Source organism: Heterocephalus glaber, unplaced genomic scaffold (assembly GCF_053883595.1).
Source record: "Heterocephalus glaber isolate CG9 unplaced genomic scaffold, H.glaber_assembly_v1.0 deba00001579, whole genome shotgun sequence".
NCBI classification, from domain to species: domain Eukaryota; kingdom Metazoa; phylum Chordata; class Mammalia; order Rodentia; family Bathyergidae; genus Heterocephalus; species Heterocephalus glaber.
The window spans coordinates 2248540-2275804 of NW_028258360.1; the positions used below are offsets into that span (position 1 = coordinate 2248540).

At 38.6% G+C, this 27265-nt stretch overlaps 2 protein-coding genes across 6 annotated transcripts in view; one reads left to right on the forward strand and one right to left on the reverse strand.

Annotated features, from left to right (window-relative positions):
• Itgbl1 (integrin subunit beta like 1) overlaps positions 1 to 18929 on the forward strand; it is a 234107-nt gene extending 215178 nt beyond the window's left edge. Inside the window, exons 9-11 of the mRNA XM_004858584.4 lie at positions 10712 to 10858; positions 16976 to 17089; positions 18053 to 18929. Of these exons, the coding sequence (XP_004858641.1) occupies positions 10712 to 10858; positions 16976 to 17089; positions 18053 to 18144 (353 nt within the window). The 3' untranslated portion in view covers positions 18145 to 18929. The remainder of the gene's footprint in view (positions 1 to 10711; positions 10859 to 16975; positions 17090 to 18052) is intronic.
• Positions 13322 to 27265, reverse strand: part of Fgf14 (fibroblast growth factor 14) — a 629887-nt gene continuing 615943 nt past the window's right edge. For all 5 annotated transcript variants that reach the window (XM_013077333.3, XM_087193215.1, XM_087193216.1 and 2 more), the window contains one exon: positions 13322 to 25406. In XM_013077333.3, coding sequence (XP_012932787.1) covers positions 25270 to 25406 — 137 coding nt within the window. In that variant the 3' untranslated portion in view covers positions 13322 to 25269. The remainder of the gene's footprint in view (positions 25407 to 27265) is intronic.

A 27265-nucleotide genomic window follows, 5' to 3' on the forward strand; every position in this document is an offset into this window, starting at 1 on the left:
TGATGCACTGTCTCTGTCTTGTGTGCTGTAGTTCTCTTGGAGTTTGAAACCTGTGGAAACTTGCTCTGTCTCCAGCCACTCCAAATCACTGACTCTATTGAGGGTACTAATTATTGATAGGTGGACAAGCCAGAGGCAGTTTAAGTTCTTGTTCCACATGACCACCATGCAGAAAGTTGTAGCTACTTCTCCCTAAAATGTCCAAAAAATGCCCACCCCCTAGCCTCAGGCACATTTTCAAGATACATCTTCTCTCACAGTTCTCATAATCACTTCCTTTCTCTCACTCGCTCATCTGCCATAGCTTACATTGCAGTGAGTCTCTGGAAATGGCCTTGGTTACCTGGTTGCCTGTTAGTTACTGTGCAGGAATCTCAGTCTCTGGCACTTTCATCTTTAGGATAACTTCTGTCAAAATGCTTCCTTAACATCAATCATTCTTCTTGGCTTCAGATTCTTTTCGATTTCAAACTAAATGTTTCCATATGGAAATTCTTCCAAATTAGGTATGGTTGAAACTAGGTGATCATTTGTGTCTCCATTCATTCAGTAAGTATGTATCTAGAACCTTCTGTGTCCCAGCAGTAGAGATCCGGTGAGAATAAAACCAACCAACCGAGTACCTGACCCCTTAGAGCACTCTTTGGGCTTCAAAAGTGGATATTGATGAAAGAATGCTGCTGTGCATGGTCTCAAAGTGAGCACTAGTTCCGTGGGATGCACATAGCAAGGGAAGCTGATATAAGCTGGTAGTGAAGGGCGGCTTCTCCAGCACTGTCCTATCCGGATAGCAAACACATATCGGAGAAAATGTGCTTTAATTATATGAACTCACCTGCACATCACAAGCACCCTACCACACTCAGTAGAAACTGGATGCATAGAGCATGCCCAAGTGAGGACAACATGACTCAGATGTCAGAGAGAAATGTGTGCAGAGGGGACTGGGGGAGAGGGAAAAGGGGACGTGACCATGTTTGTGGAACACATGAGGACTGGAGAGAAATCTTGTCTGACCGCAGATCGGAAAGCAGAGGGGAGAAGAGAGTAAACTATGTTAAAAACTTGGAGCTTTACTCAAAGGACAATAGGAAACAGAAAAGGAGTTGAAGAAGGCAATAATATGCCATGGTGTATTATGATGTACCTCCACTGTCCAGTGAAATATGGATAGTCGGAAGGAGTGTGTGTGGGGGGCAGGGGGTGTGAGTATGTATGTCAAGATAGAAGTTCTGGTAAGAGGTTCTGGTGCTTTATCCACATGGAGAGCAGTAGAGATGGAGAAACTGGGAATCTGGACAACAGGCTGACAAAACCCTCACCCTGCTGCAAGACTTCAGCCCTTTGATCAACTCCTAGTTTGGATTCCCTGAAAATGGAAGAAGACAGAGCATGCCAGTGTTACTAGGCAACTTGCTCATGATAACAGTGACCTAGGATTGATAAATTTCAACTGGATCAGGAGGGGATTATGAATGAACCATAAATGTCTGATGGGAACACCATGCTTTTTACTTCCATAAGCCCCCATTACCTTGCCAAAAGCCATGTCCCTTGTGAGGGCCCTGGAAGCTGTGTTTAAGGAATCATCAGAAGAGACTTCAGCTCCTATAGATTGTAAGGCTTATTCTAAGCCAGAGAAGCCTCAGCATCTGCGTGATGTGGCTCTGAGCTCCCTGCATCTGGGCTGTTCTTTGAAGAAAAGATGATCTGCAGAAAATGGTGTGAGCTGTCCTCCTGTGAGAGGCCGCAGGGACCCCTGTGGAGAAGCCTGCCTGATGCAGGATACTGCCCTGCTGGAAGATGTGGCTTCTGTCCCCTGTCCTTCCAGGGAGACTCATGCTGAGCATTAAACTGGATGCCTATTTGAACTGAGAGCCCCCACCACCACCCTGCACCTACCTGCCTCAGAGTACAAGCAGCATTTATGGAAATTTTTGATTGAATGATGAGCAAGGGACAGGATCGAATCAAGAGTGAATGTTAAGTTTTTACTTTGATCAATTAGATGAGTGGAGGAAACTAGGCTTTTGTCTCTCTTTTTTTATTGGCACATGCTTGTGAAACATAAGGAATACATTCCTTGTGGGGAGTTGGTACAGGTACATATGGCATCTGAATCCGTTTTCTTCCCCTTTTCTACCCCGTCCTCTCCCCCTCTCCATTCCTACATCCCCTCTCCTTCTGCATAAGACCTACTTTTTGAACCAGTGTCTCCATTTATTGAAGAAATAATTTCTTCATGGAAGGCCACTCTTCTTGGATGTATTGTGATTTTGTTCCTTTTTGTGTTTGACATTTTATTCCTTACCTTCGTTCGAGTTCTGAATAACTTCACTATTCTCCTACACTTCCAGCACGATTCCAAATCGTCTCCTTTATGAAACTGGTTGAAATTATCTTTTACTTCCTCTGTTCAGCAATATTTCTTCTATGGCATGTTGTCATAGTATTGTGCTGTAAGTATCAGTGGGCCTTTTCTTTTCAAGTGGGCATAAATCTCATGAATCTAATCAATCTCTCTCTTTTCCTCCTTTCTCTCTTTCCATCTATCCCCTCAATTATTATATCTTCAAGCTTAGGATAAAAGTTGTTTCACAAGGACTTTCTTTAAATAAATTATAAATTAACTGAGTCAAAAATAAGAATAAAGGGAATAATTTTCCAGTTTGAAGTCAGATAATTTTTCAAGTTGGATTTGAATCGACTTGCATTGAACAGCTAATATTTGTATGTTCAGTAATTGGATGTGAAGAACATTTTAGGCCTGGAAAGTCTGAGCAGAAGCAGAGAGGAGGAAAAACGTTTGTTTTATTAAAGAAAGATATTGTTTTCTTGTATCTAGAGCTCTTAGCTGCTCTTGATTTCATCCTTGGGAAGGATCTATTATTAAAGTATTTGTTCATTTATTATTTATAATATATATTATTTTACTTCCGCTTATTATACTTTCTGTTCATCTTTAGATATTAGGATTGTAAAATTATTTTTAATTTCATGTTTTCCTTTTCAACATTTATTTTGTTTTTCCCTTTTTTTTTCTGGTACCAGGGATCGAAGTCAGGACCTTGATCTTGAGAGTCAGGTCTTGAGAGCTCAGTGACACTGAGCTAAATCCCTGGCCCCCAAATATGTATATCAACATTTAGAAACTCAAAGAACAAAAAATTTACCCACATCAATCACCAAAATAATATCTGATGACATTTTGTTATATTTCTGCTTCTGTTTGATGGATAGAACTTTTTTCAGATCAAGGTTTATGAATCTTCTTGGGATATTTTGGTGATCTGTCTAGAAAAAGCCCACATTCTGTAGTGTGTTCAGGAGCATTAATGTGTACACTAGCATGCACTTTTCCATATTTTTTCAGACAAGTTTTGAGTAGAAGTAACCATTTCCTTTTAAACTAGGTGATGTAGTTTAATGCAGCAAGATGGTGATGAACCTCTTATTCAGAAAGACCAGGACTTGAATTCTAATTCTCTTGCCTCCTAGGTGTTGAATCTTGCACAGGCCATTTGGCTTTCCTGCCTTGGTTTACTCATGTGTACAATAAGAATAATAGAGTTCACCTTTTGGCTTCACAGTAAGAAGGAGACATAAAAAAATGAAATATTACTGATACTGTGTACCAGGTGGAAATTCACTGACTGTCTTAAATCTGTAATGGAAAACAAAATTGGCATGGGCACCTCCATAACAAGGAAAAAATACATCTGCCTCAGGTATTTTGAAGCATTAGCTACAAAGTGTTTAGGAAGGAAGTCAGAACCACACAATCGGTAGTTCTGCATCTTAGCAATGAAACTGAAGTTTGATTTCCCAAAGCAATTTCTTTTTCCACTCCCCCCACTGGCAACCAGTCATGAACAAATATTACTGGTGTGAAAATGTGAAACATGTGGACATTATCCCTCTGCTTTGGCTTCAGGGAATAAAACTGAAGATCGCAAATTTGAGTACTTTGCTAAGCTTTCCACCGTGCTCTGCTTGAAAATATTGGTGGCCTTTCATCTGGAGAAAAGGACTAGAACTCTGTATATCCAGTGTGCGGCCAGGGAGCAAAATTATAGTTCTTGGCTCCGGACTAAGGCCGTGGGAATATTTTAACAAACAAGTAAATAAGTAAAGCCAACAACATCCACAAACCTACCTAATCCACAGGCACATGAGAACCAAGACCCACCATTGTTTATCCACATTTCTAGCAATGAAACTAAGGATGATTAATCCACTTCTGGTAGGTTGGAATAAATTAGCTATTGTACTTGAAGGTGAATGCAACTAATTTCATAATTTTAAGCAGTTCAGTTTTGATTACATCAAAATTACAACCTCCAAAAGAGTCATGAAATGACTGGCAAAAAAGAAAATGAGACTAGAATAAGACCATTTTTCATTTAATTAACTTGCTTGTGAGTCATGTTCAATTATCATAGACCATATGTGGTCCCTAGATATTTTTAATAATAATAAAATATATTTGACCCATAGATGCATGGATTTCTTATCAAATAAGTCATTATTGAAAAAGTGCTTTGTCTAAAATGACAGCCCCTAAGGTTCATTCACTTTCAGTGATGTGTGGGTCAAGACGCCATAAAGAAAATATATTCAGACACTGACTCACATGTACTTAATTGTTTTAGCCTGCTATAAGCTTAATCAGAGACTTCCCTCCTGTACTTTGTCTACCCAGGGTGAGAATGAGAAATAGACTTCTTATTGCTTTGCTGCTTTTCTCTACTCTCCTAGAATAGCTGCCCAGGAGTCCAATTTAAGAAGCAAGAAGAGATAATGAAGAGCCACCTCTTAATTACACAATCAGTTCACATTTCTTCAGGGAGTTCTTTAGTTCATAGCTGCAATTTTGAAGGGAATTGTGCAGCCCAAGAGGAAGAATTCAGTGACTCAGGGCACTGCTGGCTTTCTTATGTGGAGGAAGGCCTCAGGCCACTTACTCAGTCCAAGATTTTCTTAGATGGACAATATAGCAGCCAGGGATTTTCTTCAAATCACATCTTAAAAGCACAAACGTCTTTCCCAAATTTGCAAAGGTATCAGCTGGGATTGCACTTGGCTGATGTCTAGAATCAGTTTGTAGGTTGTCACTCCTAGGGATGGATGCAAGGTGACTTCCTGAGCACGGTCCCTGTCCCTGAACCCCTTTCCCTTCACTCTGCTCTGCTCTTCCTAAAAATATGACTTTGACTGTCATTCTAATGGGCAGCTCCTACCGTGTATTCATCCTCCAGAGAGGAAGAAATAGGAAGGAAAAGCAGAAAACCAGAGGACACATGCTGGCTAAATTTGTCCCATTCTCTTGGAAAACCTCACCAGGAAATTGTTTCTGTCTTCTCATGAAATTGTGCTGTATCCTACAGATACCTCTAGGTCAAAAGGCATCTGGGCGATCAAATGCTCTCTCTGTGGGCATATTATTACCTCCTTGAGAAAATGAGTATTATCTTAACATTAAGAAAAGAAGAAAGGCATTGGGTGAGTGATGTGTAATATTTGATCCAATTAATGGGTATTCACAGGTGAGTTTCCTAATTGAGAACTGTCATTGCAGTGTTTTAAGGAAATGCGCATCAGAGCTCATAAATTTCATTGGAAAATGTCATTATCTAGAGTAGCACTGTCCAACAGAATTGTTTTACAAAGATCCTGAGAGAATTCTATTTTGTTTAACACTGGCCATGTGTGTCTGTTTGGGCGCTTGAAATGTGACTAACAAGATGGACAAGCTGATTTTCAAATTTCACTTAACTTTAATAAATTTAAATAGTCACTGGTGGCTAGGGGCTATTTTATTATTCAGATGTGACAATGCAGATGTACAGCATTCTTAGTGAATGTTTTGATGTGGGGAAGGGAAGGGAATAAAAAGAAAAGCCATCTAACTGGTGGTCCCAGATGCAGAGGTGGGTGCACGTCAGAGATGGTGTTCTACATCAGGGAGATTACTCACTTGTATGATTATGTAGGCAGTCAGGCAAGGTAGATTTACAGGTCCTTTCCATGTAAGGTGTTATATGAAGATGACATAACTTCTGCTTCAACCACTAGAGAGAGGCTGTTCTCCGTGGATGGAATATATGGATAATTCTCCAACAGTTCTACCATTCACTCAAATACCTAAATGGCAATGCAGTAGTGCTGGTCAGGGAGAAGCTGACTGAAACTACTCCTATAATCTTGTTTTTCAACTCATTTTTTACAGTACTGGATATTGAGTCCAGGGCATTCACAGTAAGCCATGTCCTTATATCCTTGGCCTTTTATTTTATTTCATTTTTTTGAGACCAGGTTTTGCTGAGTCACTTAGTTGCCTAGGCTGGATGCAAACTTGAGATCCGTGCATTTCATCCTCCCAGATGTTAGGATTACAGCCATTGCCACATCTGGCTTTCTTTATCATCTTATGAGACAAAACCAGGTCTTATGGACTTCTTCCCCTACTGGATTTTCCTATTTTTTTGGCTTCTCTTCTTGTACTCTATTCACAAACCTTGACAGTTCCCAGTACTTGCCAGTCTCCAGGAAGACTCAATCATTTCTAAAGCCCTCAATGCCATCCATTTTTGTAAACTCCCACATGTGTCTTCCTGCAACCTAGCTCCAGCCTCTGAGGACCAGGCTTTTGTTCAACTGCTTACTTGACCTAGCAGTTTAGTTACCCTAAAAGTATTTCAAACAGGAGGTTCCAAACAAAACCTATTTTCTTTGTTCAGCCTCTGTATTCTGAAGCTTCGATATTGGGTAATTGTATCATTTATACAGTTTTGCTAGCCAGAAAACCAGTTCCTTGTTTCTATCACTTACCAGATCCAATCCAACAGCCTATCCCATAGGCATAGCTTCTGCCACAAAAGTAGATCTCCGAGGAATCCTCTGTTTCCACTCCCACCACTCTGCTTGGAGCCTCTATCATATTTCACTTGGACAACTGTGATAACCTTCACACATTCTCCAGATTCACATCCTCTCAACACATAGTAGTCCCACTTGGTTGCTGAAATGAATTTGCAAATTGTTAATCATATCACATCATTCTCTTGCTTAATACCCTCTGTCATTTCCCATTCCTCTTAGAATAAATTTAAATTCGTTACCAAGAATAAACTGTATGCTCTGTGGCTCATTCCTGAATATTGCTCTCACTTTATTATTTATCCCATGTTTTTGCTCATTTTTCTTCAAACACATTGGCCTCCACTGCCTGTACCATGCCAAGCTTTTCCCCATCCCAAGGTCTTTTCATTAGCTTTTCTAGGCACTGTTCCTAGAACATTGGCTGTTGGGCTCTTTCTCATCTCTTGGGTGTTTCTGAGCCCTTCCATGACCACCTCCCTTTGCTGTGTTCTTGCTGTTGAATACAGGAGGATCCTCTTGAAGTCTTCTGTGACTCAAGTGTATTTGCTTGTTGTTACTTGTTCTCTCTTCTTGTGTACTTTCAGACCCATGAACCAAGGCCAGTACCTACTTTATTCACTACTATATCCTAAACTGCCAATGTACTGCTGGTATGCAACAGATATTTCTTAAATAGATGACTAAATTACTAATGTGTATAATGATGAGTTATTGAAAATTTGTTTTCTAAATTTTAAGTAAAAGGAAGTCATATAATGGCAAATCAAAACATTTAATACAAATGCATTTTGATGATATTGGGGCTAGTTGCCAACTTAACTTTGATAAATAAGCTAATAAATGAAAAACAACCTTTTATTTCCTTGCATATAAATTTCATATTAAGTTAGTAAGAATTGATGACAATTCTTATTACCCTTAGGCCAGTGGGAAACAAGGGTACCCGACAAGTCTGTAGCTCAATGAGTTGAACACTAGAGCCTCTTTTTTGCCTTTTATGTTTTTGTACCTCAGACTCTACCTCCAAAGATGGACAACTTTTTACTTGTTAAGGAATCCTGCACTTTAAGTAGATTTAGTTTTAATGAAGTCAAGATACAATCAATTTAAAAGCTATCCATTGAATAAATTGCCCTTTGAGGGCACTAACTCTCTAACTCGGCTCTGCTCCACAGAAAGTAAAAAACAGCACCTCAAGAACTGTTCATTGCCTTTGAATAATGACAGTCCATGAGCCAAGTGTCCTAGAGTCAGTGTAGGACTCTAAGCTTGGATTTGTGAAGAAGAAAGATAAGGATATTTTCTTTCAGTCTACTACAAGTGTCTTTGGGGGATCCATTGTGTCAAAGGAAGTGAGTTTGGCCACATAAAGACACAGAGCTGAGTCGGCATGACTCCTCCTCTCCAGGAATTCAGTCAAGAGATTGATTCTGTTGACAGATGACTACAGTTCACAAGGCAGGAGGTGAAACAGTTCCACAGAAAGTGGAAAACAAACTAGTGTAGAGATTCAGAGAAGTGAGGAGCTCTCCTTGTGGATATTAGAAAAATTCTCATAGAGGTTGAATCACTTTTGCTAAGCTTGGGAAATTAACCAGGAACTCAATCTGTAGAGTGGGAAGACATTCTTAGTTCAGCAAGGGCTTGAGGACAGAAAACAGTGAACTGTTCAGAGAACAATGAATTAATCAGTTTGGCTGAAGGGAGAAGGGTTAAGATGGGAAAGGTAGCTTGGGGCACTATTTTTTAGAAGCCTAACCCATACCTGAGGCTAAGTAAGTAAACTGCACCTCATAAGCATTAGGATCCATAAGGAGCCAAGAGCAAGGCTTTGGTGTGAGTGGAGCTGTGTGGTAGGAAGTGCTAAATGAGAATATTGGAGAGCGACACGGTGGGAAGGTTTCCCAAAGGTGTAAGATGGTGACAGAAGTGGAGATGCTGGAGGAGTTTCAACCGGACTTGTCAAGGTCCTGGAGGAGGGAAATCAGGGAGATTCAAATGTTATTCAAAACATTTTGAACTGGTTGACTGAAAGCAGAGTTGTGCTTTAAAAAGAGATGGGAAATACAGAAGAGTAGCTTTTGGAAAGAAAATTATCTATGTAGGTTGAGAAGTGTCAAGTGGAGTGCTAATAGAACATGAAATAGGGGATCATAGGAGTAGAATTTGGGAGAGATCTGAGGGCCAGAGATATAGCCCTGCAGTCATTGTGACCACCAGAAATCCCGATTTGATGAATTTTTCAAGGAAAAAATTATACTGAGACAAATGAAGATGATGAAAGATATATACTGGGAGGTATTATATTCATTGGGTCAGAAAACAGAAGAATAAATAGAATGAAGGAGTGTTGGAAGGGTGTGGATAGTCCACTGTCATGAAAACCAATTGAGTAGAGATTTCGAAGGGAACAGTGCCTATAAATGTCAATCTGTACCTCAAATTTGACAAATACAGAACTTCTAAAAAGTTTGCAAGGTGGATCATCTTCTACAATGAAATCTAGAGGCAATGTAACATGGAGGAAGAAATAGGGCATGGAAATCAGAGGAACTTGAGGCAAGTTCTGATCCTGTGTGGTTGAACACTATGATTCAAAACAACACTATTCTCTTTGGGGCTTATTTTTTCTAACTGGAAGATGGGGGATAATGCCAGACTCAAGGGAGTCTGATCAGATTAAATTTAATGCATTGTTACATAAATAAGAAGAGGCTGCTTGAAACAAGTCTGTTAGCAGAATTCTCTTAAATTTGTCTTCCATTTGCCTTTCATTAATTTGCAGATACTTATATATTATAGAAAACAACACTTGGATTCATGGGTGTTCGTGTTAAATTAATCATAAAAGTGAGCATATGGGGCAAGGTTTGCTCCTGAAGGCCCCACCAGAGTAAATGGGTCTGAGAGACTGTGTCAACAGCTCCAAAGAGCTCCATGAGGATGATGCCCATCCTGGGAGAAGGGCAGGAACCACAGTGTCCATGATTTATTTCATATCCCTTGAGGCATAGCAAAATGCTCCATTTGTAATACATACCCAGGAAATCTTTCTTACACTTAACTGATTCAGGAGAGATCTGGCTATAAGGCAGTGCCCCCATCAGAGAAAGGAATAAAGCAACGAGAAGAAACAAGGATTTACAATGGAAATTCAGGCAGTCTAATGGAATGTGGATGAAGAGCAAGGAAACAGAAGTATTTGTTGTTCTATAACTGTCCCAAAGGCAAGGTTGCATACACATCCAAAGTTAAACATTTCACAAAATAGGAATCAATTCCGGGAATAGTAAAGAGAAACAAAAGGTCAAATGTGAATCCAAGTCTGGTTAATAGACAGACATTGTTGCTTGCATATCTATCAGCTGCTATTAGTAAGTACAGAGGTACAGAGATAAAGTGATGCTGAATTCCTTTTGTTTTCAGGAGTAGGCTGCAGGAGAGCAATTAACACATGCTGCAAGCAATGGTAGCGTGACCAGCTTTGCAAACTGGTCTTGATGTCATGGTGTGCACAGTGAAGAATAGCACCGAGACTCCATACTGATAAAAATGTAAATGCGGAGCCATTGTGCATTGAAAGAGGATAATATAATTCCATTTTAAATTATTTCTAGGTTTCTTTCTCTCGAGTCCATCTCCTATGCTACATTCAAATTTCTCATGTTAAGCTAGATCTCTGTTGTGACATGCTTTTAAGCAATCACAGGCCAAATCGACTATTCATGAAAGCGAAATGGGTTTGGTAGGAAATGAGACCCCTCAGCCTCTCTGATTCAGTGGGGCATTTACTCATCTCTCTCCACCTCACCCTATAATTGATTCCCAGGTCACGGCACATGTTCTTGTGGTCGCTGTGTTTGTGAGCAAGGATGGTTTGGTGAGCTCTGCCAACATCCGCGGAAATGCAACATGACCGAAGAGCAAAGCAAGAGCCTGTGTGAATCAGCAGATGGCATATTGTGCTCGGGAAAGGGTGAGTATCTGTGCCAGAGTCTGGACTGAATTCGTGTTCTGACACATGGTTGGTAGAACAGCAAGTAGTAACTCTTTTCCAGACAGAAGCTAGCGTGAAAGAAAGCCACTGTACAATCTGCATGTACCAAACATGAAGATTGAACACTGCCGATAGGAGCTTTGGGATCTAAGATTATGAAATACCTGAGAGAGCTTTTGTCCATCAACCACTTGTGTCTGAAAGAAAGAAAATGAATAGTAAGAAGAATAAAGGCAGCAAAATAGACTGGGTTCTAAATGGATCCAAATCAGAAAAAAGCAAAAGGGCCATTGTGGAGCTCATTCTGAAGGAGCACAGCCCAGATCTGCAGGAGAGTGGCAAAAATATGATTTTGGTAACTTCTGAGGCTAAATCACATAGGTGTGTAGGTGGAGGAAGAGAGGGGAAAGTTGTAGGAAAGACAGAAAAGGAGACTAAATATTCAGCGTCATAAAGGAGGAAAGAAAAGTATATGGGTCCCATAATTCAAGAACAATTTTCTTTGACCAAAAAAATTACTCACTTGTTCCAAGCAAGCATAAAGGGCTAATAAATAGGGGGTAATCAATTTTAAATTTAAACATTCACCTTATGTTTTGATCCCACCTCATCTAAGGAACCGCAATGGAGATACCACCAGAGAACATGAAGGAGGTCTCAGAGAGTAGGATTCACCGTGGAAAATGTGTTCCCCAAATGGTGGCTAGTGCTTTACTTGTCACATAAGGACAAAAATTGAAAGAGGCTCTTGTCCTAATTTCAGACATAAAAGCAGATGGATGTTGTGATTGCCTCCATGCTGGGAGGAAAGACGTGAACACAAACACTGTCGTTTCAATATATGTCAGTGTTCTTGGTTTCCAGGAATTCTTTGTTCCAGACTCCAGTTTAGAGTTCTGGGAAGGGGGGCCATGCTTACAATCTTATGCTGTGACAGCAGTCAAGTAGGACTTGAAAGAATTCTGTCACTCCTGTCCTCTGTTTATTCTTCCATTAAACTCTCTCAAGTTGTAAGTCTTGAACACATCTTCCTATAGTTCTTTGCAGGGGCCTCAGCTCCTGGAAACACCTGTTTTGGGTTCAAGTTGTGTTGGGAAAATTAAAAAAGAGGAAGAGGAGGTTAAAAGGGAGACACAATGAAAGGAATTGAGGAGGGAGAGATTGATGAAGAAAAGTAGGAAAGTAGGCAGGGATGGAATTCATATGCAAGAAGTATCAGGAGGAAGAGGTGTTCTCAGATCAGAGGACTGGCCAGCATAGAAAGAATATTGAGAGTGATAAACTTTTCTAAATTAGGATTTTTTTCAGATGATAGCTTCAAATAGAAAGCTGTTAAATTTAAATGTGTGATTTTCTTTAAGGGCAGTATCATTGAAATAAGGAGAAAAGCTTCTCACCGAAGCTCTCCTGAGTGAGGACACTCATTCATTAGCAAGCTCATTTATATGCATTTGCTTTAAAAGTCAACTTGTGTGCACGTATGTGCTTACTACGCCCCCTACCAAGTTTGCAAGTACAGTAGAGGATGAGGCTACACTTGCCATTGTAGGGCATACCAGTCTGTGTCATACGAAAGGGATTGTTCCTTTTCCAAGAGTAAACATTCTCATTTCATTCATTAGAGGGCCACAAAAGATTCTCACTTTTTAGCTTCTTAAATGCAGGAAATATTTTAAAAAGTAAGTTGACAAAATGTTGACCTAAAGGCATTTCCTCAAAACCATAACATCTTTCTACTTAATGTCTTTCCAAATGGTTGGCTTTGGGTAGTGGAAATATATCCAGAAAGCAATGAAAGGTTGAGAGCATATTTGTCTAAACTATTTGTTTATCCTTCAATGGCTAGAGTGATTGTAGTCTTTAAATTCAAAAGCAGATGTAAAAGCTGCCCTAAGGCCACACACTTTGACGTCCTTGTTGGTGACAGGCATCTGTGCAGTTAACAGCCACCAGTTGCAGGCTGCTTTCTTTCCTCAGATTACGGCAATATTAGTGCTGGATTATAGATGAAGAGAGGGTCTGAGCCCTGCAGTCCACAGTAGATACAGAGATAATAGGGATAGAGCAGTTATTCCTGGTTTCCTTGGGGAGTATCATTCTACACAACCCCGAGAATCATAGCAAAAGTATCTCAGGCATAGACTAAGGGACTTGAACATGGTGACAGGAAAGGGGTATTTCACTGTGACTGGAGCTATGTATTTCTGATACATCCCATAGACTTGTCTGGATCCTATACAATTTTTCTCTAATTTGTAAATGGAAAGACTTCTCCCTGATAAGCAGAAAGGATGTCTACAGCTTTCTTCCTCTGATTTGGGGACAGGTGTGGGAGGGAGCCTGCGGTCACCACAGCACCCAATCAGCAGCCCACTTCCATGGAAACGACACGTCTTAACCATGCACTTGCCATGAACTGTGAACAAAGCTGTTACCTCAGGAGACGATGAAGAAATAGCATTTTATTTCTTTACAAATTTATAGCCAAGACAATAAATCACTCCATAGAAAAATTTAAAACAAGATACATTGTTGTGACCTTCATAACAGATGGAGTCATTAGTACAATAGTGAAAACTGCCTGCTGGGATGTCGGGTTGCAGCATTTTGTCAGGCTTGATGGATGAAAAAGAAAGTCCAATGTTAGTAATGGGAAGGGGTAACTGACAAAGGTGCCTTGCCCTTAGAATCCAATTGTTTTTGTAAATAACCAAGAGAGATGAGCTTAGTGGCCAGATATCCCCTATGTTTAGCTACCTTTGCAGAATACGTGATATAATTCATGTTAATTTTTAAAAATTTCTTTACCTGGGGATGTATTTATTTGGGTCCAAGATGACATAGTAACATTTTACCTTAATGACTTAAACCTAGATCCACATTTTATGTTCTCACAGATGCTGTTGTGTGACAGTGGCTGTAAACACAGGTCATGGAATGTCTCTGTGAATCCTCCCCACGCTAGCGTTGGGCCCGCATCATCCAATTGGTCCAGAGTCCACCCATGCACCCACCTGTCTCTCAGTCACCCAGCTGGCTGTCCCACTTCCCAGAAATAAGAGAATGGATAAACCAGCCTCATCCTGGTGTTCCAGCTGCCCATCCCTATAAGGCTCTCCCGTCAAGCTTGTGGCAGCTCAGTTCAGTTTTGAAACCACACGAAAGTTTTTGCTGTGAGAGATATCACAGATAGGCAGACAGCTAGATCGAGGGGGTAGATCAAATCAGACTGAAATCTGAAGTTAAATGATGCTTATTGCCGGTGGTTCTAGGCAGTGCCCTTATCCTCTTTGTCCTTCTATTCTCATCTTTGAAGGCAGAAATTGATTTCCTTTCCCTCCTTAAAGTCTAAGGATGATCTGAAGATACATGAGAAAATGTGACTCATTCCCCCAGGATGGAAGCCAGCAAAAAGCACAGAGAGAGATAGGAACATTCTTAAGGGTGCATCTTATATTGAGAAAGAAAAAAATGGATTAATGGTGCTGTGATTGAGAACTTAACACCCTAGAGCTCCGGGTAAGATGGGCCAGCTGCTACCTATGCTGGTCTGGGTCTCTGGTCGAGCGGGTCCCAGCCAGAAGAGCGGAACAATTGCTCACCTTGGGTAGGCAGGCAGCTGTGCCTGTCAGACAGAATCTTCTCCCTAAATTTGACACTTTCCAGAGAGAGACAGTTGACCCCATTGTTGGTTATTGATGATAACAGCCAGAGCTAAAGAAGGTGCTATAGTAGATCCTAATAACTACTCACAGTGTGTTATTATTACATGCTAGGTTATTCCTAATTATACAAGCAGTAGAAGAACTTCCTACCTCTAAGATGTTTTGAGCATTGACAAACAGGAAAGAACAACACATCTGGGAAAATACTGACTGAGAAAAGCTACTGTTTCATGGCACATACAAAATCAACCCTCCTTTTTTAAGTATTTTGTGACTAGTAGACCTTTGGAACTGGACATTTCCTCATCAAATGCTCTATCAATATATCCTTGTGAACTTTAGCTGAGCTAACCAGTTTTAGAAAAATACTTTCCTACAGCCTGAAGCTGAGCATTCCAGAAGCATGGACAGTGAACAGAATTTCTTCAGGGCCAGAAGATAAATGCAAAGATGATATGTGAGATCTATTCATGAACTGTGACTTTACAAAAGGTATCATAGCTGTAATACACGAGTATCATGGATATCTAAAGTCATTTAATTCTGTTTTAGAAAGAATTTTTCTATGTAAGGGAAATATCTGTTTTAGAAGCAATTAAAAAGAGTACAGTTCCTCAAATAACCTTTTTTCATTCATGGAAAAAAACACACTAAATAGTGTTGCTTTTGAGGAAATTTTTCGGTAATCAGTGTAATGCTCCATGTTTTCCTTGTTGGCAGATGTATCACTAATCATTTATCAAACAGGCAGTTGAGTGTTGAACATCTCCATACTTAGAAATATGAAAAAAAGTCTTTAAAATTAGGATAATTAAATTTTCAAAATAGGAATACACTGAATCTGGAAGAGACCAAGAGAGAGCCACTGTACTCTGCAAACTGACCTGGAAGACCAGCTCCCAGGGTCCTGAGGAACTAACTACCAGGTTGTTGATCACTCATCAGAACTGAAAGATGTCTACAGTTTGCTCAAGAGTCTGCAGATCAACATAGATTCTGAAGAAAATAAGCTAAGACTCAATGAAATCATGTTATTGTTAAGCAAGAAATTAAAAATAAGTGTAAGAACTGTTCTCATAATACAGCTATTTCTAATTTCTTACCTTGGAATATGTGATAAGGAATGGTACAAGATTAATTTGAGCACTGGGGGTCCTTTCACCTAAAATGTGTATACTAGTTTCCATGCTGTGAAATGCCACACAGGACACTGCTTGGCACACATTAAGCTGAATGCTTTTGGGATGTGTGTGCTTAGTATAACTTTATTTCCCTAATCACTTTACTCACTCAGGTTGTCAATCATTTTTAAGTCCCTATGTTTCAATAGAAGGACTCAGGATTGATTCCTGCCCCACCTTCCAAATTTTTTTGAACTTACGTAAGTTTGAAATTGTGTTAACCATGTCACAATGCTTTTACTACTCTTTGTCATCTCAAAGTGATTTCTGAGCTGAAAAATTTAGCAATAACCATCTTTTAGTAAGCAGAAATCACATTTGGAAAGAACAACGAACCCAAGAAAATGGAAGAAAATTCTTTATAATTTTAAAGTTGTCTTTCTTGCTGTACAGGAGTTTTACCATGTGAAGATATTTTTAGCCTGTCATGAAAGCTGTTTAGACTTGAGAGAACTTTCTTTCCTTTGTGACACCATTTAACTCATATATTATCTTTGATTTAAAATATACCATCAGTAGAATTATTTCTTATAAGTATTTTAATCATCGAGCAGTACATTTTAAAAATTAGGAAGATGGTTAAAAATGAGGGAACATGGGTGACATGGTGGGACAAGTGGTTGAACCTAAAGCCTCATCAGGTATGACCCTTTAGGTTGGTGGAAGATTAGAGCTATCTTTGACTACATAGCATCTCTGACTACATAGTAAGTACACGAGGGCAATTTAATTAGCCACTCAATAGACACGTGTCTGTGTGCCTACTTCAAAAAAATCATGTAAACAAAAATCCAAAATTATGAGTCCAATAATTCATAATTATTTTAATTATAAAATGTCTTTGTTTAATTGAATATACTATTGGATTCCTTTAAAAACAAGCACTATTAAAACATGATTTCATTCATAAAAACAAAAAAGGGGGGCAAAAAAATCATCTATTTTTGTACACCTTTTTGAGAGACCATCTATGAGAATCAGCCACATTCTGTTCTCATTGACATTTCAACCAGACTGGGCTGCAGAACATTTGCTCAAGGCTAATTGCAACCGTCTCAATCCATAATGAAGGCTTTGCTGGATGACCTTTATGAGTTACAGTCAGTAAAGCTTCCCTCTGAGAAACCAGCTATTCAATAAACTCTTACCTTTGGAAGATAGGTTATTAGAAGCCTATTGTCTGTGTGCCAACGATATTCTATTCTAGGTGGTTACATAGTGACGGTGAGCAATGCCCTTTGTGATTTCAGGTTCTTGTCACTGTGGAAAGTGCATTTGTTCTGCCGAAGAGTGGTATATTTCCGGGGAATTCTGTGACTGTGATGACAGAGACTGCGACAAACACGATGGGCTCATTTGCACAGGTGCAGTATTGAGCTACTCTAATTGTTCTGTGCCACAAGCGGCAATGGAGCCGAATGACACCCACTGCACAGTGATTTCAGAGATCAGGAAGGACAGCTTCCATATAATCAAGGGACAGTTGTAAACAGGAAGTAACGATGAGAGAGGAAGTAAACATTTTTGAATAAGCAAAGACAGAAATAAGTCAATTATGTGATTGTTGGGAAATTTCCCCAAGGTAACCTACCCTACAAATGCACACATACGAATTTATATATTGAAAAGAAATCTTGACAGTCACTTTATTTTTAGCCTGGTGTAGGAGATGGACTATTATTTTAAAGAGGATCCAAGTGCCTAGAGTAAGTGTGTGGGTTGTTTTCAGGGAACAGCATACACGTTGGAGGGGGCAACATATAAAAAAGGCTTACCTCTGTGACAATCCGTGTTATTCTAGCCCGTTGAGTCCTAATGATTTGTTGTAAAATACATTTGCTTAAACAAGTTACAGGGAAAATTAAGTCATAGATTTTTTTTTTCATTTCTAGCTGAAGCTAAAAGTGAATATGTGTATGTCATTAAATTAGGCATTCATTGTCTGTGACTCTTGCACAAGGGTTCTCTTCTAGCTGTCCATCTGGCCTGCCTTATACTATGTCAGAGAGCTTTATGGTTTTTCAGTATTTATTTGTAAGTCAGGTATAACTCATTCTTAAAGGGGAAATAGAATTGGGACATGGCAGCCCAGCTGGAGCAGTATAAGATGGTTCTAGATTATGGCTCCAAATAGATGCCATTTGTTGTTTGAAAGATCAGATTTCTCCAGCTGCTTAATAAAATGTAATAATAAAGCCATCATATAAAAAACCCTAGAGATAATGACTGAAATGATGTTCCTTATGAACAGGTAGGGTTTATAATAGCATATTTTAAGTTGGTGTATTTTGGTCATGACAATGATTCTCATGTGTATTTCATTGCAGGGAATGGAATATGTAGCTGTGGAAACTGTGAATGCTGGGATGGATGGAATGGAAATGCATGTGAAATCTGGCTTGGCACCGAATATCCTTAACAATTCCATGGGAGAAGATTGGATTCTTATCTTTGTAGACCATTACAACATATAAATGCAAAGGAAATCGTGTATAATCCACACTAGGACAGATTTAACAGACTATTGTATGTTTTTCTATTTCTGACTTTCTAAATGAAACCTGGGTACCCATTAAAGACGAGTTCAGAAAACTCTGATACAAATAACACTAGGAAGAACTGTTCTCATAATTAACACCAGTGCTTCCTAATGGGGGCAATTTTGCCACATGGGGGACATTCAGCAAGGTCTGTAGACAGTGTTGATTGTCACAGTGAGTGGGTAGGAGGGTGTGCTCCGGGCATCTAATATGTAGAGGCCAAGATGGAGCTAAACGCCCTACCGTGTGTGAGACTGCTCTGCAACAAAAGGTATACTGTCTCCACATGCCCAGGGTACTGAAGTTGAGAAGACTGAATGGCACAGTTTTTAGAAAGCCACATTACTACACAAGAGTGGCCATGGCAGAATCTAAGGAAAAGATCCATTCTCATGTAAACCCATCAATCAGCTTTCCCTAGTGTTTCTTATCACTCAGCATGTCCAAGTGCGGGCAATGGAGGCAAACACACAGGAGGAAGGCTGTTGAATCAGGGAGTCAGCAGATCCAGAGTGCTTCCGAAGGGAAAAAAACTTGTTAATATAGCAACCGAGTCATTGTCTATCTCACTTTTAACTCACGAAAGAAGATTCTCTTAAGATAAAGGAAGAAATTATGAAAAATGTGCAATTTAACTGTTTAAATAAATGATATAAATTGTTTATACTCTGTGTCAGTATGTTTACCTATTGAAAAGTAACAACAAAAAATGAAAAAAGGATATTCATTTTAGGTTCCTAAACTAAAATATAACATTTTAAAAACTGGGCAGGGATTACATATGCAAGAAATAAGATATTCTTCACCATTTGATACGGGCTTTTTAAAAAGACAAAATTTAGTTAGAAATATGATGAACCTGAAATATGAGTTAATTTCCTTTAAGAGTCCCTTTTCTAAGGAAAAATAGGGTCATGCGAAGAAGCCAAAAATGGCATGTGTAATAAAATGGCACCTATTCCAAATTCTCAGAAAAGGACCCACAAAAGCTAGACATAGCTTAACTAGAAATTACAAATATTCACTCAGTGATAGAAACAAAATGTTTATTTTCTTAATGGTGAAACTTTGCTCTGTGTGAAACTCACATTGAATTATGAAAATGTACAATTACTGGGACTTCCCTTACATATATACAGTTAGATCTACTTACACATATTAGTTTAGACAAACTTTAATTATTTAGAGCTAAAAAAACCCCACTTTTTTCTAAGTGTGAATTATTTCATAAAATCCTAAAATAATGTACCAAAATCATTTAAATATTGTTTTAAGATAAAAAAAAATTTACTTGGGAAGATATTTATGATGTAAATATTCTAGAACCATGGCTTGGAATTTACAAGCTATATCATCAAAAATAAGGAAAATATGCATCCACTGTGTTACTTAAAAATTAAATACTGAAAACTATTTTAAGAGGAAGTTTAATTGATCCTGATTTGTATAATATTATTAATATTCTCATAATTTAATCGAGTTTTTAAAATTGTTCTCTCCATCCTGAGATTAAGGAATGAGACCATATTAGTTTTATCGCTGTTACTGAGCATATCAACTGATATACCAGTTTTGTAAAATGAGAGAAATAAGTGTAGATTACATTGTTTCCTCCTTTCTATATAAACATTTTAAGGGTCAAACCAACCTACTGTAATTATTCAATAGCAAATTTGATGTCTTATTTGATGGTGTATAGAATTGGGATTCATTACATGACATAGGCATCATAATACAAGTGATCTTTAGATTTCCCTATTGCAGTGCTCATGTTTCTATAAAGAACTGAATAATAAGTAGCTTAGAGCTTGTAAGTTACATTATCTTTGTAGCATACTCTTCTTTGATTGTTTGTATTAAATATTTTTAAAAATCCAAAATACAGTAAACTGAAGTTCATCCAAATAGCCAGTCCATATGAAAACTGACTGAGGGCTGGGATTGGCTCAGAGTTGAGTATAGTTTGGCAAACTGTGCTCCACTGGCATTACCCATAATTCTCTGAATTACTCATAATTACTCATAATTCTCTCACATAACATCAAGGGTGTCTTATTTTGTATAATTCTCTCTTATTATTCCTTGTCATTAATAGCAACAACAACAAAAAATTCTTCTTTTTATATTTTCATTTAAAAATGTTCTCAGCATTTCTGTATGTTAAGAAAAAGATTTTATATGTTGGAGAAGTTATTACACCATGAAGTTCAAAATGTAATTTGTCTGCATTTTTGGACAATGATGAACATATGTAGAGCTAATCATGTCCCAGGAATGAGTTACAACTTACGAAGCAAAACCTGAACTATAGCATAAGTCATATGGTATCTAGACTCTAAAGAATACTTTTTTTCTATAAAAACAGAAATAACTTGTTTTCACTTCTTTCTGTCTGTTATAGTATTGTGTGTGTGTGTTGTGTGTGTGACTTTCACTCTAACAATGCCAACATCAATACATCTGTAAAGTGATTGAATTTGCAGGTTTTAGATGGAAAGAAAACAGTTATATGTTTTCATATAACTTAAACCCCTCTTATATGTGATTTTGTTCTTTGACTTTTGATTTCATTACTAAGATAGAGCCTCCACTCTTTAAAAGGGCAGGAAAGGGACAGATTTGTAATGAGTGTGTGTGGGGGGGTCTTATTCATGGTTTTGAAAAGTTGCAATGAGATTAAATGACAAGAAATTCACCGATGGTGCTGGCACTGATGCTGCTTGTTTGGCAAGCCTTCACTGATGAATATACCTCCACAGTACTTTTTATAATGTAAAACCAACTGAAGTCCTAAAAATAAAGGAAAGACTCATTGTACCTGCCTTTCTGGGCTCCTGAGCTTACCTAGAATGGAGAGCAGTGGTGGAGAACCTATGGCATGCATGCCGCAGCAGGCTGTTTGCTGTCACTGGAAGCTCTAAAAGGTGAACAAACCCTGGATTAGAGCGTATTGGGAGCAGTGATCTTACCACTTCAACAGGGAACACTCTGCCAGGAGACGTTAGAAACAGACTGCATGAAAAACAAGAGAAAATCCCAAAATATAAACAACTAAACTTTCCTTTGCCGACTCAACTATCAAAACTTTGAAGCTCTACTCTGTACTCCGGAGTCAACCAGCGCCTCAGGTTACCTCCTAAGCTAGGAAATCTGAGCTATCAAATGTACTTTATTCCAAAGTAATATGATTTACATTCTTGATTTTGATATGCCTGAATTTTGGAAAATAAATCTTTAGATTATTTTTTCCCTGGATATACCCTTCTCCTAAAATAAAGTTGAAAATAATTTTTAATTATTTTCATCACCTTGTACTGGAATCTTAGACAATCTGATCTCTTCTCTCTCTCTCTCTCTCTCTCTCTCTCTCTCTCTCTCGTAGCCAACATTAATTATCTCTGACATATTAGGGAGAAAACTGTAAATGAAGTGATACATGCGTAACTAAAGAACAAGAAAGTTTTTGTTTTACATTTTTTTGTTAGAAGAACTAAATCTGTTCCCATCATCTTGATAGAATGACTGTTGTAGTGCTTTAAGTATTAATTAAGCAACTGGCCAGGTATGACAAAGAAACTCTTATGACTTGCTGAGAAGTCAACAATTGGAAGCACTGGAGCAGGAGTCCTTTGGGCCCACTGTGGATCTCAGCCACCCCTTCCCAAAACAATAAGAACACACAAACATTTAGAACAAGAATCTCTAACTTCACCAGGTTTCATAATTAAATGATGCTCAGTTTTGTTCTAGTCTTTACATAAGGTGGACCACTTCATGTCTTCTAACAATTTTTCCAAGTAGGGTGGTAGCGAATTTCAGAAAGTAGACTTATAAAAATGATGTCACTTAAAATATCAAAAATTAACATTTCTGAATATTGTTGAGGGTGGGCAGAGCAATCAGCTATCACAACAAATCAGTAGGAATAACTCTCCCATACCAGACATGCATGCAGAAAGAATGGGATATTAGAGAGTCTTGATACAATGGACATATGTATGTGGAGATACAAAACATGTGGTCTATTAATACAAACAAATTCCATAAGATTTACTATACAGAACATCAATAATGACAGATTGCACTGAATAACAGCAAACTGAATTTATGAAGGAAAAAATGATGAAGTCTTATCCTGAAAAAGTAGCGAGAGAGGTATCATCAAAGAGCTAAAATTTTCTTTGGCATGGTAAAGGGGGAGATTCAGTTTACCAACTTATTTACATGACAATTTCTATATATATGTCGATGATGCAATGCCATTTTGTTACATAAAGTTGTTTGATGTTTATTCATATGCCTTCATATAAATATTTTATTCCATATGTTGTATTTGTGAATACAACAAATGATAGTAAACACAGAAACTGTACAATGCAGACAAACTCTGTATGTAAATTGAGTGATACATACCAACAGTTCTTGATACACAGGTTCCTACTACATGCAGTTCATCAGTGCTGTCCTCTTGCCATGCAACAGGTGAGACCAGACACAGAGTAAATGATCTAACTAAATTACAAGTAACAAGGATCCTCTGCAGTATGTCCAAACATGTATCAGGAGGAAGTACTCTGACATCTGCTCTTAGTGATAAATGCCCTTATAGAACACCCATAAAAATGCAAAACAAAGGTACACATTTACATAAATCTCAATCATTTACAAAAATAAATCTTATCTTAATTTTAACCAATAAACAGGCTTGCAAAGGATAAATAAATCACAAGTATACTGATTATCAAAATCATAGAGTTGGGGTCATGTGCGTGTGTGTGTGTGTGTGTGTGTGTGTGTGTATTGTGGTGTAAGAAGTGTCTACAAGCCCATCTAGTTGAAAATACAAATTATTCAGTTTGCCACATATTATGGGATATATGTCTTCCCTAAATAGTTGGTTACTGAATTTCACCTAATACATTTCTAACTTACCCTGTTTAAAACGGTGGGTTTGAAAATGGTATAACCCCAAATCCAGAATGGTCAAAAGAATCACTTAGTTGTATTTGTTGTACGTGTAGTTTAACACTTTTATTGACACTTCTACTCAAATGTTAGCTAATTTTTTATTTATTAAAGTGGAATCCAATATGAAAATGAAGTAAGCATGAACATTAAATTTATACTGAACTTTTAATCAGCTAAGCAGGCCAAAAATTTTAAATGCTGGGCAAAGGGCTGCCATGGAGATTTATGAAAGCAATGACAAAATAATTTCCCAGTAAATACAGTGCAGATGGGGGGAATGGCAATCGGGTTGTCCTTCCACCTGGAAATAATAACAAGAGGCCAGTACATTGATCTCACAGATTGTTTTTTGTAAACGAGGTTCAGTTGGTTTCAATTAACTCTTCTGAGAAGAAAACATTGAATTTTATTAAGAGTACACAGAGTTAACAAATATATTTCCAAACAGTTGAGTATTAAACATTGTGAAGCTCGTTATATCCGATATTGAACATTTTGCATGGACTCTTCACTGGATAGTCAACTATTTCTGGCCCTCCTTGGTACGTGTCTTCTCTCAGCTCAGAGTTTAACAGTGATCAATCAAAAAGAAAACTAAGAAAGCAAAATAAAAGCAAATAAGCCAAGGGCCCCAAAATCTGATATTTACGTATGTTGGTTTGCCTTTATTTTTATCTAGGGTAGCTCTGAGATCATGGCAAGGCACCTCTAACCCAGCTAGGGGGCAACCAGGGACCCAGGAGGCCAAGCTAGAGGTATGTACTGGTGAGGTCCACGGTACCGGACTCAGCATGCTGAGCTAAAAAAAAATAGTTTTTCCTAATATGTCCATTTTAAAAACTTGTCATTAAACACCAAAAATATTAAAGCCTAATTTATACCTAACATTTGCATTGCTGCTGCAGAAAAGAACTCAACAGCCGCCTTGCCCATGCTTGGCTGGGTATGAGTGGAACGCAGCCCAAAACAGGGATGGCATTAGTTCGGTTCATTAAAAACAGGTAGGGGTTGATTGGAAATGGATTTAGGTAGCGCACTTCTTTATAGGTTGTAATGATTGATCCCCCTTTTTTCCCAATAATGAAGATTAATAGATGAGAAATGAACCTTAATCAGGCCTACAAGGCCTACAGAATTCTTTGGACCCACTTTCTCAAAAACCAGTGGGTCTTGCTCGCTGGGCAAGGCAAATGTTACCATTACCAGTGAGCTTGTGATATGTAGAAAACACACACACACACACACACACACGCACACACAGAAACTAGAGGGCATGTCAAACACACACGCAGAGAGCTTTCCATGGACAGTGTTTGACCCTCATCCCAGCTGGCCAATCCAACTTTGGGAGCCTCTTGTCTGCTACCGGATAGAGCGTATATGTGTGTTTAATCGGTAATGTGAGCCAGAGACAACATTCTTAATCTTTAGAGATGGAATTTGGAACAATAGGTGTAGAAGGCTTCCTGATTCCCTGATTGCTCTCCAAACTAAGCCAACTGCAACATCTCAGATTTAGAGGAACACAATCCCTGCAAAAGGTCACAGACAGTGGAGCAAGCAGCCCTGTAAAAACGGGGAGAAGAGAAATCCATAATAGCACAGTTTTACAGCTTCTAACTAGAAATTACTCAATATTATCGGAGTGCTACAAAATTGAACTTAAACACATGGATTTCGCTGAAACAGGACTCAAAAAGGGTTATGGGAGCTGTCAGCAGGCAAGGTATCGAGTGTACTTGTGAAGTACGTCATTCACATGGAGTGTCAGAGTCACAGAAAAGATAGTAAAAAGGCATTCCATATCTGGTAGGGCATTCCATGGTCTGAGTTTAGCTGGTTGTCCAGGTGTCTTCTTGTGTGGGGGCCACAGGTTGAGATTTACCCTTTTGCAACAGAGAAGTTCTGGGACAGCAAAGAGAAAGCATTCGCGCGCTCCCCGCTGCTGCTCCTCAGCCCCGGGAGAGGAAGGTCTGGGAAGGATAAATCGCTCAACTGTGCTCGGGATGAGAGTCACACCACCTGTGAGGATCTGGCTATGTGGTCTTGCTCTTGTTGACTGGTTTGCCTCCATTCATTATTGCCGACGCGCTTGTGCTTTTACTTGGCGTCACCCCAGTTTTCGGGACCGTTTCACCAACATCATGCAAAGATGGTTCTCGGTACATGGCAACTAGTGACAGGAAGAGAGGAGGAGGAGGAAAAGCAAACGTTGCCTGGTTATGTTCCAGAAAGGCCCACACGTACATACAAAGGAACTCAGCCCTTGACCCATTTTTGTCTTCTTTCCCCATGACAACCATCCTATCGTGTGTGTGTGTGTGTGTGTGTGTGTGTGTGTGTGTGTTCACTCTCTCAGGTTCTCTGGTTATATACCCAAAATAAGTGCATGTGTTCACATGAGTTGTTATCTTGGAGGTTTAAATGGGTGTTATAGCCTCTTTGTGGGCTTATTATGTGCACACACATACACATGCACAAATACACACATGCACACGCACATCCCCCAAGAAAAAGAAAAACCCTCTGGTTTCCTTTCCTTTCCACTGCACATTGATTCAACACTTGAACTTCTCATTTCAATTTTGAATTGATTTACACCCTACTTCATTCAATTATTTTTCTCCCAAGTGGTTCAAAAGCAACATGGTCACTCTAGTGTTAGCTTCAAAGCAACAATAAAGAACTCCCTTTCCTTAAGTCAGGGCCTTCTGGACATCATTGTTTTGATTTTATTTCCCACACTCATGGAAAGAGATCCTTAAACACCTTAAGGCAACTGTGTGGCCTGTACATTTTTATGCCTTATCTGTTACATTATTAAAACTCTCATAACGAGATCTCATTCAGGGAAGAAGTGGAGAATGGCAAAGTAGCAACAGAGAATAATGCCCAAGGGAACTGTCTGCATGGTATCTGGTGACAAAATCAGCATAGTTCATGAGACAGTTTAGAAAAGGAGTTCAGAAAGTACTGGGAAAAGGCTTTTAGAGTATCTGATACTCAGGGAAAACCAGTTGAGTTAAAGCCATCTACCATCAGAACACAAGTAAATAAACTACCCTCCTGCTTTTCAGGCTGAAAAGTTTGAAGCTTTTTTTGAAGAGCCCTTATGTTGAGTTAGAATAAACTAACATAGGTGTCTTCTATGTGTGTAGAGGCAGAATTTTGTCTTTTTATATCAGTGTATCAGGTGAATTTTCAGCAGTTTGTAGATTAAAAATTCAAATGACTTGGCAAGGAGGTAGAAGGAACTAATCTGTATCCTTGAAACACATCCCACTTTCTCACCCCCATGACTAATTAAATTAGGAGATAACAGCATCAAAGCATTGACTTGGATTATTTCCTTGGTAAAGTTTCATAACAAATATGAATGCCCTATCAACAGTAAATCAAATACCCAATTTGTCCTGACATTTTCAATAATACAATTTACAGCCCGTATCAGTTTTGAAAATTTGAAATTAATATTACCCTATCATATAAAATACATTATAAACTCTGTCATTACAGTGCCTACTCCCTTAATAGTTTTTTAGAGTGCTTCTGACTGCTAATTATTTGAAAATTGACAAAAAGGACTATTTATGTTTCTCACATATAAACATACACACAGCACTCAGAGACAACCGTTCAACATATAACAGAAACACCAGATAATATTATTATATTACATCATTAGAACCTCATGTATTTCCTACGGGCTCCTAAAATTCAACGCTTTTCACATTTTACCTCAGTTAAATGACACAAAGTCCTGCTGTTTCTGTTACATTTGTGCAGTTAAAAGGTAAGTTATTAGAAATTTAATCTACTCCTGTCTATATTCAAATCATATAATTAGTGAAAAGAGACAAAATAAGGTGGCAAATAAACAAGGTTTCTGTAGAGCTATCATGGACTGTTTTTTATTTTTCATCTGCATTGAATATTGGCAAGTCTGATGGAATTATATCAAGTGCTGCTTGAAACAATAAAGTCCTATCGTGGTTATGTCATTCAGGAAGAACAGAGAAACCTCTCACTTAT